The sequence below is a fragment of the Thunnus thynnus genome, chromosome 18, assembly GCF_963924715.1.
Source record: "Thunnus thynnus chromosome 18, fThuThy2.1, whole genome shotgun sequence".
NCBI classification, from domain to species: domain Eukaryota; kingdom Metazoa; phylum Chordata; class Actinopteri; order Scombriformes; family Scombridae; genus Thunnus; species Thunnus thynnus.
Window position 1 is genome coordinate 15,548,040 of NC_089534.1, and position 17,001 is coordinate 15,565,040.

Sequence of the window (17,001 nt, forward strand, 5' to 3'; positions counted from 1 at the left end):
CAGGTGGAGAAAGAAACAGGAGATGAGACAAAGAGATGCAGACATGAAGAACAGAAACAGAACAGAGCAAATCGACACACAGAACAGAGAAAAGAGAAAGAGAAAACGGTCAGCTCTTGGTCTCTTTAACTCTGTAGCACAGAAGTGAAACATCAACTCCAGCCTGTGGCACTCGCAGCTTTCTTTGTAACAGTCCGAATTTAAATAAACTATAAAACTTTCGTGCTTCTTACTGTTCTGAGTTACACCTCAGGTCCTTGAGGCTTTCACATCAGGCTTTCTCTCTGTCCTCAGGCCACTACCACTGGGAGAGGTGCAAATTTTAATTGAAAGAAGCTGGAGAAACCGGGCCTTAACTAACAACAAACTGAATGGATGATCAAGTCTCATTTTACTGACCCTTTGACCCACCCGAGGAGTGGAAAACAGTTTGACCTATAAATGTCACAGCCATAGGAAAGTACTTAAAATCTGCTCCCCTGAATGTCTAACGAGTCGCATATAATTAGGTAATTTGTTCTCTGTGTGTGTATGTGAGAAGTGACTGACGTTCGTTAAATGAGTGCGTGAGAGGGTGTACTGTCAAACTAGAAAATTACAAGTCTAATTGCTGTGTGCACATTAGAACTGAAAATGTCTTTTTAAACTCATTATGAAAATGACAACAGAAGTATTAACTTAATCATGGTCACTGGAAAATGCTGGGCTTGAGAGGATTATGAAAACAGGAAACAAGGCTTCAAGTCTGGAGGATTTTTCTCCTGGAACTTGGGCAAGAATGCATGTATTTACTCTAAATCTACATAAAATTGCTGTCTCATTTCAGCATATTACAGTTGTCATCTCTGCTATAATCAGATCATGGCAATCTTGTCTCTTTCTCTCTAGCCATAATCAGCAGTGGTTCCCAATCTGGGGTTTGGGACCAGGGTAAATCTGAGGGGTCGCAACAGGAGAGGAAAAAAACAAGACAATATGTATTTTCTCAAATCACCTCTGAAATACTGGAGAATTTTAAATCTTTAAGACTGTAAAATCTATCAAAATGAATCAATCTCATAGGGGACATAACACTGCTTGAACTGCTCATAACTCAAACCTGTAACAAGGGGGCTTCACTGTCGAGGGTCACAAGCCAAAAAGGTTGGGAACCGCTGCTATAAAGTATATTGAGGCATTTACTTACTTTACCACTTTTCATTAATTTAGAACTGACACAAACTTCTGCAGCAACAAAAACCTAGTACAGTGTTAAATACTAAATTGCCTGAAGAACATTTATTTAAATGTGTGGTGTTCCTTCTTACATTGGAAACTATGCTAAAAAAAACAGTCACAGTTCACTTTAGGCTGATTAACCTAATTGTTTTGCTATCAGCAAGACAATGTGCTGTGTTCAGTACAGTGATGAAACCTTTCGTTAATAAGATCTCATCTCTTGTCAATGCTGTGGAGTCCAATTTGACACACAAAGACACACCGTGACTTAGGATAAAACAAAAAAAACATACCTGCTTGAACACACTGAGTGTCTGTTGTCTCTGTCTGCCCGTTGCTTGCTGCACAGGAACAGCAGGTCCTCGCCTTCTTGCTTTTGTCTGCAAACAAATAGATGACTTTACTAATCCCAAAGGGAAATTCAAGTGTTACAGCAGCCACTTGACATAAATCAAAATACAAAAACAATGAGGTTGGTAAAAGAAACAAATAGGATTAAAGGCTAAATTGTATACAATAACTAAATCAACTGACTAAATATAAAAAATAAGTAGAATATAACCATAACTATAATATACTATTTGCTGAGTATACACTGTTAAATGATGTTAATATGCTATAGTATAGTACACTGTACATTAGTGCAAGTGGATGTTAGAATTAAGTGTAGATTGATACTTGAATTTACACAATATATATACACATATATGACAGTATACAGACAGTACTTTGAAGATTATCAACAGAAGAATCTGAGATATAACAGATGTGATGGATAATGTAATAAATAAAAGTCCAGGTGAGCAATTTGTCTTCACTGTCAGAGGAGTCCTCTCTGCTGACACAGAGGTCATTGTACAGACTGATAGCAGCTGGCAGGAATGACTTCCTGTAGCTTTCTTTGTCACAGTAGAGCTGAAGAAGTCTCTGTCTGAAAATGCTCCACTGTTTGACCAGCAGAAGAAAACTAGAGGATCCATCTACAAATATATCTGAAATGTGCTTGAAACTTGGCTTCTTTTTAGTTTAGTAAGTAAGAGTGTGGAAGTCAGGCTAATCAGATAGGTTAATCACAGAAACATTGCTGATTACAACCATTTCCTACTCGTATTTTGTCGAAATAGTTCACTGGACTGTCTCAAGGTTCAATTTCTCACCTTGTTTCAGGGAAACTCACCTTCCTGAGCGATCTCCCAAAGATCTAGGGCTACTTTAAAGGCCTGGGCTACCGTTAATGTCACAGCCTGAGCCTGGAAGGCAAAGGAAAATGAAAGAAAAACACAGTTATGATACTTAAAGAGTAAAAAATAAAACCTGAAAAACAGTTGTAATTCCATTTAGAGGTAAAGAGATGTTTTGTTTTAACTTGTTCTAATCCTTCTTCTGAGATAATTAGATTTATAAATATTAAGAAATACAGTTTTCACTATAAACTAATTTATTTCAATTTCTCATCTTATTTAATTCTAAAAACTGGGTTAATTAACAGTGTCCAGTATAAATGCAGCCCATTCACCACACAATACAACTGTAGTCCTTGCAGGGCCACAAGATGGAGCCACACACCATCTACATTCATGCTACTTGCTGCCTCAAGTGCAGTTAATTACAATCAATCCTCAAACAAACTGTTTAAACAAAGCTTAGCAGGTCATGAGGTCAGCATGTTACCAATACATCAAGCTTAATACAGTTACATCAGAAATACAACTTACAATCTTTTTCTTTTGGCAGAGAAACGCATGGCACTCAAGGGTCTCATTGAACTGACTCTGAGAGACATAAGCGAAGACCTTATCCTGAGTTTTATCTGCTGTGCAGTATGAGATTCTGCAAGGGAGGAGAAAGAAAAAAAAAACATTATTCCAATTAATCAACACTATCAATCCACCTGACATCAGTGCATTTACTGAGATAAATGAACTGCGCAGCAGACAGGAACCAATTTGTGACATGAACATCTTTTTCAATCATAGGACATGAATACCGAACAAAGGACAGCATGTACAACGCATTAGTCAATAGCCTGCACTCTTAATCAAACCTCATACATCATCAACGTAAGCTACGCTGGATAAATGTCAGTTTAGGCCGGCCATAACTTCGCCTTTGTGCTCAATCTTTTGCATATGCATAAGCAAACCAATCATAGCAAGATGAGAGCGGTTGTTATGAATATTATGTTGATTAAGTCCCACAGCTGGGAATAGTGGAGCAGGAGACAAATGAGCAGCAGTGAGAGATGCTTGAAGCTGTTACTGAACTCTTCAGCACTTCATATTTTCAGATAGAGTCCCTATTTTATGCAAAACTCAATTGCTGATATTGTTTTGTGGACTCAAGGTTTTGCATACAAGGCTCAGATGGCTGCTTTTAATGTTTTTGGTCTATGGTGCAATTCATCCTGAAATTCTCAGTGAAGTGTTATGATCATAGAGGCACAACTTTGGGATAGTGCCATGGGAGAATGAGATGAAACACGCCAGGTTGAGTTTTTCACTGTATTAAGGTAATTAGTATGCTTGTTTTGTCTCATTTTGTCTCTGAGAACATGCCTACAGAAAGGCATTAAACTGCACGACCGAGAAAACTGTTTATTTCTGAAATGACTTCCCTGAAGGTTACATCATTTATTGCAACTTCTTATCGACCACAGAAAAGTTCCCCCTTAGTGTAGGTACATTTTTTTTTAAAAATATCTGAATTTCCACTGTCATCTTAACTCTTGTTATTATTTTCTTTATGTTGTGTGTTCTATCTATGTATTAATACTTTAGCACTTTGAGTTTCACTATGAATAAAAAGTGCGGTACAAAGTATTTATATGGAAAGTCTTGGATTACAAATTGATCTTTTGCTATGACTGTATTGCTGTATTGAATGAGACCTCATTCCCAACAGTCGCACTGAATCTCTCCTGGATCTAATATTTGGTTTTTCAAGAAATCCAATTGTCTGCAAATCCAGTGATAGCCACGGTCCGTTATTTTGCAATGGTTATCAAAAAACACATCTGGACGGTCCACCAAGCCATTTTCGCCCCCACAACAGCTCGAGTTCACTGGAGCAAAGGACACAAAACTGGTAGATTTGTTTTGTCTGATTTTATGCAGGCTATTAGAGGCAGTATCGATCTTGAGTCATCCTTTGTGTCTATCTGAGGTTGCTACATGAACCAACAGCGTGTATCATGTTTGTGGCTTAAATTAGATATGTAAATGAGCCACAGTGAGTGATGCACTTGACCTTTGTCGCTATAATTAAACATACAACCTTTATTTTAAGAAACACAAGGACAGGATTAGCTTCTTTTACTTGCTTTTTATCTTGCTTCAGTTGTTACTTTTCTCTGAATGCCACACATCAAAGCCTCCCATCTCAATTAGAGATGTCACCACCATCAGCGGGGGAAGATGCCAAGAGGACTGCAGACAGTGCTGTGTGCATCTCTGTATAATCTGCTGTTGCTAAAGTAACTTGTAAACTATACACAAAGGAGATCTGCAGACAACAGCAGCAGCAGCAGCTTATTTGCCTCCCCACTTCAAAAAGGGCACTAAAAATGAAGTAATTTCTTCTATCAAACAACAAGCATGAAATCACCAGCACTTTAACATCTCCCTCTCAGACTGTTTGCTGGCTAGCACCACTGATGCATGACCCACATAGCAATGCCCATGACACCCAGCTATGTGTCCCCCCCCCACCCCCCCTCTCATCCCCATGCTCCAACTTATATTTGGGCCTTAATTGCAGAAAAATCAGCTGAGAAAAAGTTGAAAGGGATGACCCATTTAAGTTTGGAATACAAGTGTGATGCAACCAAACAAAAGTAGCTGCTTAACATGAACTTAATTATCATCTTATTGACATATTGACTATTTTCTCCCAACTCCTATAAAGTGGTGTGCACATACTTCACTTTACTAGGATATTAAAAAAAATGTCTTGTGTAAACGTTATTTAATAGCTTACACTGAATAGAATGAAACTGTATTGATTTTTTTAAAACATTTTTACACATCTTTTTATCTTTTCATCTCTGTTCAAAATAAAAGCATGTTTAGCAAGGTTTCAATAAAAGTTATACAAAGGGTCTAAATGAACAAGGACAATCAGATGATGGCTGTAGCCTGGAGATACACAGTCTATAAACAAAGGCAATGCCTGGAAACCAGCGGACTCTTCTGTCTTATCGTATATCAGAGACACCCAGAGGTTCTGACGCATGCATTTTAACAGGAAATGCAGTTAATTTTCCACAACCAGTTGTTAGATTTTGCAGAAAGTTTAGCTGCACTGTGAGCATAAACAAAATTATCAAAAAGATCAGTGCAAATACAGTGCAAGTCTGTTTTGTCTTCAAATATGTGCATTAGCAAGAATATATAGCCATAATTTTAACAAAAGGACTGTGTACAAAATAAAATAATGATGATGAAAAATATGGAAATCGTGAAATTTGCAAAATCACCCTATGTCCTATTATAAACAACAAGAGTCTCATGAGTATGAATTTATCATAAAGGACGAGTAACCCAGAAAATTGTTCATTGTATAATGGCATCCATGCGAGATTAATATGAATCTGCAAACAAAAACATCTCATTGGAGTGAATACACATTTAAGATTTAATCTTTTGGCAAAGACACACAAATTTCTTCTGTAATTTATCTGAACTGTGATGCGATGTGATGTGAATGCATGTATCTTAAAAATCATGCCTTCAGATTTTACTTATTATAAGACAACTGGTACCAGAAAGTAATTACTGCCAATGTTGTGACACACAATGGCTCATATTCATAAAAATAAGCATTCAGCTTGAAACAACAGCAGTAAAAAAAAAAATGACAGCATCACAGAGTTTTCACTAAGCTTGAACAACAGGAGCTGAGCTGTCAGTATGCATCATATCTCCAAAGGGGCTCTGTGGACTGCAAGCCTTTGATCTCCTCACTGTGTAGTGCACCGGTGTTTGTGAGGAAGAGAGAGAATATCAATGAAAATATTTAAATATTTACAGTACAAAGCCTGAACAGAACTTCTTGCATCAAAGCCTCTGAATCTCAATGAATAAAGCAGGTATGCTGTTTAATACAACAATGAACTACTTTTGTTCAACTTTTTACCCGACATAAGTCCAATAATGAAAAACAGCAGTTTGCTTTTGCAAATATTTCAGCAAAATGGAGTAAAAAGCAAGGCCTCAAACAAAATGGCAAAATCTATTCATCAATGTTGAAGCAAAGAGAAAATACGGGCTCGTCCTGTACTGGTATATCACACTGAGAACATCTATTCAGGGATTGTGCAGACACATCTCACACATATAATGGTGTGTCAGAACAACGCACATCATTACACAGGTGGGGTGTCAGTCATAGTTTCAGCTGTATTTTGCTGATTGATATGCTGGTCGGTCGGTAAAAGCTCTTCACAGAATATGAAATAGTAAAACCAGTCCAGATGAAAGCCGAACACCGTCAGAGCGTTCTATTCATTGGGAGATGTTAGGATCACTGCCAGTATGTTTTCAAATTCAAGGAACAGAAATACAAAGGACACATAAGATGGCATGATTATTAATAGTTTTCAATACCTGAACTCAGTCCAGGTTTATACAGTATTGTGCATAAAAGCCTGTCAGTACAGGGAATCAAACCAGCCACCTTTTACTGTTCCTGTAAGCTGCTCCTTTAATCAAACTCCCACCTTTTCTCTTACAACTGTGCGTCATCAGCTATAAAATGTAAGATTTGTTGAATAGTGGTTTTACTTTAAATATATCTCATCCAATATTTTCGAATTTAAAAGAAAAGTTAAGAAATTTTGGGATACGTATCTGCATTCTTGCCAAGAGTTTGATTTGATTACTTTCATGTCTGTGCATTAAATATGAAACTACAGACAGGAGACACTTAGCTTAGCTTAGTGCGAGAGACTGGACGCAGGGGGAAAAAGCTAGCCTGACTGTCCACCTACCAGCACCTCTAAAGTTCTCTCATTAACATGTTATATCCTGTTTATTTAGGCTGCACAAAAACTGAAGGGTAAAAAAAAAAATTATGGTTTTACAGGGGGTTGTGTGCTGGACTATTTCTTGGCCAGGAACACTGACTTCCTAGAGGTCTGTTGCCAGGTAACCAGTGGAGACTCCAGGAAGTCACTGTGCCTGGCCAAGAAATAGCCCAGCACATAATCCCCATTCCCGTAAAAACAAGATAAAACTTATTAATTAGTGAACTTTGGAGGTGCTGGTGTTTTTATTACCTGTGGATAGAGCAAAGCTAGCTGTTTCCCTTGGTTTTAAGTCATTATGCAAAGCTAACTGTCTCCTAACTTCACATCTAGCATACAGACATTCTGACAAATTGATACTGATCTTCTCATCTACTGTATCTCTCAGCAAGAAATGAATGAGCTTATATCTATATATAAGTGCTGAGCATTGGTTAATATATCACTATCAATATCATTATACAAAATTAGATCAGCTGGGACTTTTGCTATCCTAAAATACGGTTGTTTAAATTTCTGTTTTCCAGGTCACATGACAGATAAAGAGACAACAAAATCTAAAAATGTACTGTTCTGGTTGAGTGAAATGAACAGCAAATGCTGTATCTTACATGTTTGATCATCATTTCCACATTACTAGTGATTTTTTTTATCTTGTGAGTATGTATTGTATATTCTAAAAAACTAATCTGCGAGGTATTGCTACATTACGCTGATAGTGTGAATTGATATTGAGGTGATATTGTCATTATCACCTCTGCGTGGTGTAGCTCTTGACCTGATCCAAGCCAGCAGTTAGACTCAGAGAAACACTACGAGACAGACTTGCACATACTGAGAGATCAAGCTCATGATAATGCAATTTGAGTGGCTGATCCTGCAAATTAGATGCGCTGTAAAGTGTGTTGTCAAGATCTGTGAGGTTGTCATGGCTGCTGAATTCAACATCAGGTTGTGAATGTGTAATGCCACTGATTCAAGATGATACTGCATTGTTTGTGTGTGGGTGGGTGGGAGGGTATGTGTGTGGGTGGGTGTGGGTGGATGGGGTGGGAGGGTCATAGCTGCGAGGATCCCATTTCCAATGCAGTGCACAATGCCTTTCCTGTCTGTTTTCTATCCCACACTAAGCTTCCCCTGAGGGAAACAGCCCTGGCTTCCAGTAAGTGCAAATACACAATTAACTTTACAAACACACACATTTATAGTACATACACACACACAAACACACACACACTTGCATGTTCAAGTGTGTGTATTTGTGCTCATGCTCATGCCTTTACACACGTTCATCCAAGCATGACTATATGTGCACACACACACACACTTATCTTGTGTATCTAACTCTCCCTTATTTGTTATGCACAGTAAACACAGACTGATTTGATCCATTCTCTTACATCTACACTCCTGCACTGTCTTTCATCCTTCACTAGCTTTCTTAGCCAATAAATGGATTATGTTCAAGAAAAATAAGACAAGAAAGCCGGGGCAGTAGGGGAAAAGGGGTTCTAAGGAGGTGGGATTGGGGGTGGGGTCTCATAAAGGGAATAAATCAATCCTCAGTCATCTCAAGCTCTGTCTGTGGCCCTTCAATCTATCCTGTAACAACACTCGGGGGTGTCAGGAAAGACTGGCAGCACAGGTTTCAAAGTGGGCAATTAGTTGTGGGTATTCCTGCGTTCAGAGTCTATGACTAGAAAAGAGAGATTTCTTCCCAGACAGTAGAAGTGGAAAGGGGGAAGGTGAGGAGGGGAAGATAAGGAGGGAAGAGAAGGAGATCAAAGACGAGGCTGATTCCCCTGGCCTGTGGTCTGCTACCGCTGATAAGATGGATCAGAAGAGGATGCAAACCTGTGCACGCACACGCACACACACTAACCACATGCATCCATCCACGTGCCCTCTCGTGCACACACACACACACACACACACACACACACACACACATACACACACACACATCCCACAATCACTGGCTAGCCATACAATGTTTCGACTGTAATCCTACATGACACGAGGCCCAGTCTATATTACAGGATGGTATCCAGAGAGGGAAAGTCAGCCAAACGTACAGAGCAGTATCACAAACCACACTGATTTGGTCGAATGAAACCTTGCATGATGCTGGAAAAGGTTAGCTTTCATTGACACACAGAGAGACTGTAACAGACACCCCCCAGCGACCCCCCTCCTGCCCTTCCATTATTGGTTTCCAAGTGAATTGATCAAACATGAGACTCACAACAGCTCTGAGCAGAAAACTGCTCGTTTTATTCCTGCAAAAAGACCGCAAGCAATGGATAGAGGAAAAAGTGACCTAGATAAGAAATATGATTTGTTTTTAAGACTCAACTTGAAGGATAACCAGCATTTTTAACCATAAGTAATAATTCATTTAAGTAGTAATAATTCAGTTCATAAGTCTGGCATTTAATAAATACATTTGAAATAATTATATATCATGTCATAACACTCAACCATACTACATTCTGCATGCATTGCAACTGCTTAATATTCTCCATGAGAATACTGAATACTAAATGAGGTCAGTGCATCTCACATAGGATTTCTATTGCACAGTAAATGGCTTGACACACTGACAGTCCAAAAATATTGTAATTGTATTGAATGGAAATGTTAGTTATAAGTGTCTGGTGCAGTACAAATGTGCACACTGCACCACTTTGTAAGTTTCTCTTTAAAATCTGATTTTAATTTAGTGTTTTTCAACTTTTTTTGACCTGGAATGTCATTACTGTTAGTTTTCAATATAGTGTATGTACCCAGGACTCCCTACAAAACAGTAATGATGATACTGAGTTGCTCATTCTGGCAAAATCAAGTAAATTAAAGTGACGTATTGTATGAGAAAATAGCATTTACCTGTATATGGAGACATTCTCTATGAGGTCTGTAGTCTCCGTGTCTGTGATGATGATGCCTTTCGGTGAGACCGTCAGTGTTACTTTACGAAACTTCTTAGCACTGGCTCTGGCCTGTAGATGTGAAAATATGAAAATATATACACAGACATTGAAATAAGATGCAATAAATATCACCTCAGGTTTAGACAGAGCTAACCTGTCACTCTGATGTAAATATAAGATGATCTTACTTAGTAAACCTCAACTGTGTCAGTGGCTGCTGAGCAGCAACATAAGCAGCCTGCATGAGTTGTCCCAGAAATGTGGGAAATATATAAAAGATGACAGAACGGGGGGAGGAGAGCTGTTATGTGTAGCCCAGTACAAGTACTCGAGGTCGGGCTGGCAGCCACTGACTCCCCCTGCCGATATGCTCCATCTGGAGATTCAGAAAACACGGCCATTTTGCTGAGCTTGCGGTCTGTGAGAGTGCCTGTTGACAATGACAGTGACCTCCTTAACATGCAATTAGCCAGCAAATGAGAACAGTTTATTTCACACCCAAATGATAAAGTTAAGAGTCAATGGAGTGACTATGAAAGAATACAGAGGGGACAGAGGAAAGGAGGGAAATTAAAGGAAGAGATTTTCATCATTTACTGTACTTTTATACATTCACTCTGCATATTTTTTGTAGCAGGTGAAATAAAAGGCACTAGTGGAGAAAGGCTTAAAGGGGACATATAATGCTTTTTGTGATTTTCTGTTATTTTTATACTTTTACAATGTTGGATGTCTACGTTAAAGATGGTCAAAAGGTCCAAAATTTGAGGTGAAACTATGTAAAAATGCTCTCTGAAAGTCAAAAGCCAGGGCTTCAGCCTGCTCTGGAGACTTAATTTGCAATGTCACTTCTACTTCCTCCTTGTGATGACAGAGTGTTCATGCCTGCCCACAAACGGCCGTCTATTCAATAGTTTTTGTTGCTAAGATTATTCAACGGGTTGTTTGCATTGTCCACTCACATATTTTGAATCAGATTTAGGATCAAACATATACGGATGTAAAGATGTAAAGAAGTTAAATCCTACTACTATTGTTTGTTTATGTAGCCTCCCATGCTGCTGGAAGTCTGCTGAGTCGCAGCTGAGCAAGCTAACCAATCAGAACAGAGTGGGCTCATGGGGAAGGGGGGCTCACAGGAGCTAAAACTGCCTGTTTCAGACATCATAAAAGTAAAGACATATCAGTAGAATATAAATATCGACCTGGAAATGCAGATGATACATCCCCTTTAAACAAAAACTAGGACTTCTGCAGTACAACAGGAATGGTATCATGCTGTAGGAGCCTAAATTACCCTGTGAAAACGAACAGCAGATCCTGCTTAAACACACAGCACTTGAAAAACTGGAAAACTAACGTTACAATCAGGAAGGAAACGGTGCCGTAGTTGACTGTGGCAGCTCATTTATGTAGGAAGTGCTAACAACCACATTTTCTGCCATCATGTTACTTGTGTCATGCCACAAGGCAAAAACCAATCTGTCAGTTTGAGATACGCCAAATTCAGTCTTTCTCTGCGTTTGGTCCCTCAGTCATGTCTTATCATGTCTGACTAAAGCATGTAGCAAATGGAAAAAGTCACAAATGTATTCAGTAATCCCATTCAGGTTGATTGGTTTCCAAGGGAACAGACAGAGACAACTGAGTTTCTTTTTGTGTCCTGGTATAAAATCAATTGAATCTTAATCCTGCCATTAGGCTCGGTTCAGTCTCTAATTGAGAAGTGGGGGGTTTCTGATTAGGCAGGCTGCACCAGGCTTTTCTTTCTGCCTTCCAACAGATTAGACATTCTTATTGTTGGTGGCATTCAGGGAGTAGGTGAGCTGTGTGTGTATGTGTGTGTGCATGACAGAAAATGAATGGAAAAAACATGAATATAAGCTTGTTTGATTTTTAATGCAGGTAAATAATCAGATTGCTGTTTTGTGAGCAGCCTTGTCGAAACTGAATTATGAATTGATGTAGAAAACCGTGCTCAGAAAATTGCGGCTCAGTGTTGTTAAGCAAACATCATATCACTGATTTGACTGCTGCACATGTGCAACCCTTGATAATCCTGGATTAGCAGCTACTTTATGTTTCCATGCAGCCATACTGACCTTGATATAAACATGACCTGACTACAACTACGTACATGCCAAAATAATTGCAGGCAGTTAAGGTAGAATGGTAGAAAATAATTCATTTTAAAGTAATTCTGGTGGGCTGTTCAGTATTTTACTGAGCATTTGAATTTATACTTTTTCCCAAGAAAAATATTTCCTAACATGGAATGCCACAGAGTGCCATGGATACTGAATTAGATGATTATGATGGATTCCACTGTGATTTTCTACCCATGGGAATACATATACTGACCTGTGACTGACTCAATTACTGTGACATAAAGGGCATCTTATAAAATAAATGTAAAATAAAATCAATCTTACAAAATTCATTCTCCTTTTTATTGTCTTTAGTGGTATCCCAAGATGTATATGCTGTATATGGTGCAACAATTTTCCAATTTCTGACAAAAAATTGTCCTAGGTCATCAAGATAACATGGATCAGATCTATTGTGTCAAATTTGACAAGTATTCCCCATTAGGTCATTCTGATAATGTGTATTACAGTTTGAGGCTGTAATTTCACAAATCCACAAGGGAATTTCTATAAAAAGGATCACTGTAATTGAAATCGTCACAATGTCACTCCCACATTTCCAGTTGCTTCCTGTTGCTCGCCGTTTCCTGTATCCAGTGCTCGCGATGAAATCAAAGTACAGCGAGCAGGGTGTCAAGCACTGATGACAAAATGTCAAAGTCAGTTGTTTGAGTCAAAAGAGGACTCAGTGACTCACTGTGGCAACAATCCTGCGAATGGCAGCTGAGGCCATGTCCTCTCCTTTGGGCTGGCCCACCAGTGTCATACCCAGGTACTTCACATTGAACACCATCCCCTCCAGTAGTGTCTCCTTGGTGTCTGTCCAGTTCTCTGGCAGCTCTGATTGGACAAAAAGTGAAAAATATAGAAGTATGATTATAATCATGTAAGTGCTTTACTAAATAAGAGCCCAGAAAAACATCTAAAACTATTATCATCTTTTCAGAAGAACATGTCACATAAGCCACTTAAATAGACATATCACTCCATGTATGAGATGAAATTAGACACTATTTGAAAGTGCATTCACAAGTCCCACAACTCTAACAAAACAGACATTTAAAAGTCTAAAAGTCTGTCAGAATTAGTTTTCAAGTCAGTGTCTTCTTCGCATAGTTTGAGTAGAATGTTTACAAGACTCAGCATAGACAGCATGTGTGCTGGCAGAGGAGCATCACAGCTGATCTGTCAGACTTTGCACAAATTCTGTGTGATTTTTGTTCGAGAGCTTACGTCAGAGCTCTGCAATATGTATTTATTACACTTGTCCGCATGTAAAAAGAAAAATTGAAAATTGTGTGTGCATTGAAATGTAAGAATAAGATAACAAGATCAACTTTACTGTGTCTTTTATGGGTTCCTTCAATAAAGTAGATGGTCATTTCATTTTGTCTTTGAAACTCAAACAGCTGGACTGCAAAGCCATCCATCCATAATCCATCACATTCCTCAATACATTTTCTGAATTTGAATGTATCCTGTATCGTAAAATCCACTGAGATTTGACTGAGATTTGTGATCATCCTTTACTGGCTAAGAAGCAAGAATTTCTGCAGTAGAAAACCCTATATGGACAAACATATATAGATGGATACATGTATATATATAAATAATTTTGCAGCACTAGTCCCAAAAACCCAGCATGAGCTGTGCTCTGATAGACTGCACAGAATGACTGCAATGTCCTGTTGTTGCTGTGATTTCCAACAGGTAGCAACCAAGCTGTCCTCTCTAGCTGACTGCTAAAGGCAGGGAGGGGGACTGCGCCCGTGCAGAGAGCTTAAAATATCTCTCAGCGACACCTGGACACCCTGCAGAGGAGCATCAGGAGGGGAATAACTTACAAAACTATGCAACAGACCACACTCTGTGATAAAACTTAATGGGACGATCAGTGAAACATGATCCATTATTCCACAGCATTTCAAAGTATTATTTAAAAAGTCTGCTGTGATAAAGGCAATCGAACAACAAATGCATAAGCAACTGATAAACAGACCCTAGTGCTTTGCCCTCCTTTCTTTCCCCTTGCCATACAGAGGTATTTCTGCTCATAGCACAGATTAGGAGAGTGAGATTGACAAAGAGTATTACAAGAGCATGGAAAGAGAGAAAGAAAGAGAGACACACACACACTCAATCCGTGTCCAACACTCTACTGGGATATACTGGCACTGAATCATCCGCATGGGATGAGCCATCTGTCACTGGCAGGCCCCATGCAGCTGTGAAGGCGAACAGCAGAGAACACCATCCCCTTACACCACTTCCAACAACTCTGAATTATTAACTCATCTTCAATCACACTGCAGGGGCCGCTTCAACCAGAGAGCACATTTGATGTTATTAAATGTGATTGCTTAGGTAAATGGTGGATATCATAGTTTGTTCATTCGATGGTGTTAAAAGAGTAGAATTTCACATTTTGCCTGACAGAGCACAATGGGGCTAAAAACAAAAAACAAAAACAAGAAAGTATTGCCACTTGACCATTAACTAAACCCCTCCGTTTGTCCTATAATAGGTTACCACCTACAGTAGGCACACCAGGCCAGTATTTAGCCTTTCAAAAACCAAAAAACACATTAGCAAAACTCTAAAGACTGAATTAAACAGTGTGTCTATATAGCTGCAAACACCAGCACACCTAACAACCTTACTATCTACAACAGTAACTTATAACCTAGCACTACTTTCAGGGCCAAGCACATCCTTATCTAACTACATTACATCTTGGGCTTATGGGTTACGATAGGTGCGAGCCAATGCACTATTATATCAGAGTTTAGAGTCACGATAGCGGTTCTGTCCTGTGCTTCATTTGGTTTGGGGAAGTTTAACGCAACCTAATCTTGTTACCAGAGATAGTGTTACATTTGCCAAACACGTCAACTTATCGTGAAAGCTTTTTTCTTTTGGAAAAAGTGAAACTGTTTGAACATACAAACAATAAAGCATACAGTCCTGTGTTGCTTGTCCAAGTTTTTTCTATAGTAGGCATCCGAATATTTTATGGTAAAATTAATAACATTTTCACTACATTTTTATTTAGAAAGCTGCTTTATAATCGAGTGCTGACAAGCTTTATCCTACAGTTTATGATAAATGCTGCTCTTTTAATTCCACACGTTCTACATGGATCATCAACTGGAAAGGGATGCTGACTTTTAGCCTCAATATTTAAGAATTAGCATATATAATATATAGCAACCAAGAGCATAATTAAGACTCTTGTAAAAAGTCAACCAATTCATAGGGTTAGCGTCACTTAGCCAACTAGCTGCAGCTGATAAAATCCGCTAGCGATCATCATCATCATTTCAGGCAACAAAACTGATGGTCATTGCCTGTAAATGAAAGGCCTGTTTTTGTTCACTTGTATGTAAAATTTAACACCGGTTGTTTCAAAAATGTGCCTCGCAGGAATGGAAGGCTTGACAGGCAACAGTAAATAATGTTGGCAGAGCTTTGTGAAGGATATACAATTAAAATATACTTTACTTTTATCAGCTCCAATAACAGTCTTTCAGATGGGTGTGGGACATCATAAGCTGCAACAAAGCAGCTCCTGGTCAAAAGATTTATTGCTCGGGTGCGTTCTTTAAAATGTCACAGCACTACAAAGCTAAAGTGCTACAGTCCATGTTGTCTTCACCAGGCTACACACATGAATTATTAAACAGCTTCATGTTGATGCTGCAGGGTTTCCAATATATTATCCCTCTAAAAGAGGAGTGCTTAAATTTTTAATAAATCCTGTGTGAGTCTACAGAGGGACGGGGACTGATAAGTGTGACAGGAACAAGCGGAGGGAAGCTAATTGGATTTTAACATGTTGAAGAAAATAATAAGAAGGACCAAAAATGTGCAATTTGGATGTTTCAGATGGCTAGTGTGCACGCTTTAATGTGCATCTGTGATCTGTGGAAATGTATGTGTAAGTGTGTGTTTGTGTGAGAGTGTGTGTCTCAAGGTGATCTAATTTGGGCACAAAACAAGATCAGGGAGGACGAGGCCATGGTGGTGCACTGATGACGTTTGCATTAGAGATGCACCGATCTGACTTTTTCAGCCCCGATACCAATACCTGGGCTTTGGGTATTAGCCGATACCAAGTACCGATCCAATATCAGTGTTTGATTAATAAGCTGTATGACTCACTGTGTGGAAGAGACTGGGATCATTTTTTTATGTGTAAGGCAAAATCAGGCTCAACTTAAACATTGATTTCCTAACTTTGTAAAACAAAACATAACAAATAAATGCATAGATATAAATTTACTGAATTGTTATTCATTAAAATTTTGGTGTCCGATACCAGAACGGCCTATTGTCACCAATACCCAATACAGCTATTTGAGTCAGCATCGGACTGATATCCAATATCGGTACATCTCTAGCATCAACCTTAATAAACTGATGTCTGGCAACACTTTCACATCCAGGCTGTTACAGTAAGTGCGCCAACTGCATTATGCTCACAAAAAAGCCTCACAGTTGGGGCACACACTAAAGGAATCAATTCACTGCAATGAAGGCACGGAGCGATTTCATGACATTTTGCTGCACTGAGTCTGAAGTGTATTCACATAAAGCTTTAATACCACTGCCCTGAGATGTTGAGCACTGTAAAATTCGACACTCTGTTGAACAAACAACTGACAAGTGTAGCATTTCACAGTAG

At 38.8% G+C, this 17,001-nt stretch overlaps 1 protein-coding gene across 6 annotated transcripts in view; it reads right to left on the minus strand.

Moving 5' to 3' along the window:
• The window catches only part of si:dkey-71h2.2 (low density lipoprotein receptor adapter protein 1), a 49,781-nt gene that overhangs the window by 16,066 nt on the left and 16,714 nt on the right, over window positions 1-17,001 (minus strand). For all 6 annotated transcript variants that reach the window (XM_067572196.1, XM_067572198.1, XM_067572197.1 and 3 more), the window contains exons 2-6: window positions 13,015-13,157; window positions 10,127-10,239; window positions 2,934-3,048; window positions 2,396-2,468; window positions 1,512-1,598 (exon numbers count right to left, since the gene is read on the minus strand). In XM_067572196.1, the coding sequence (XP_067428297.1) occupies window positions 1,512-1,598; window positions 2,396-2,468; window positions 2,934-3,048; window positions 10,127-10,239; window positions 13,015-13,157 (531 nt within the window). The remainder of the gene's footprint in view (window positions 1-1,511; window positions 1,599-2,395; window positions 2,469-2,933; window positions 3,049-10,126; window positions 10,240-13,014; window positions 13,158-17,001) is intronic.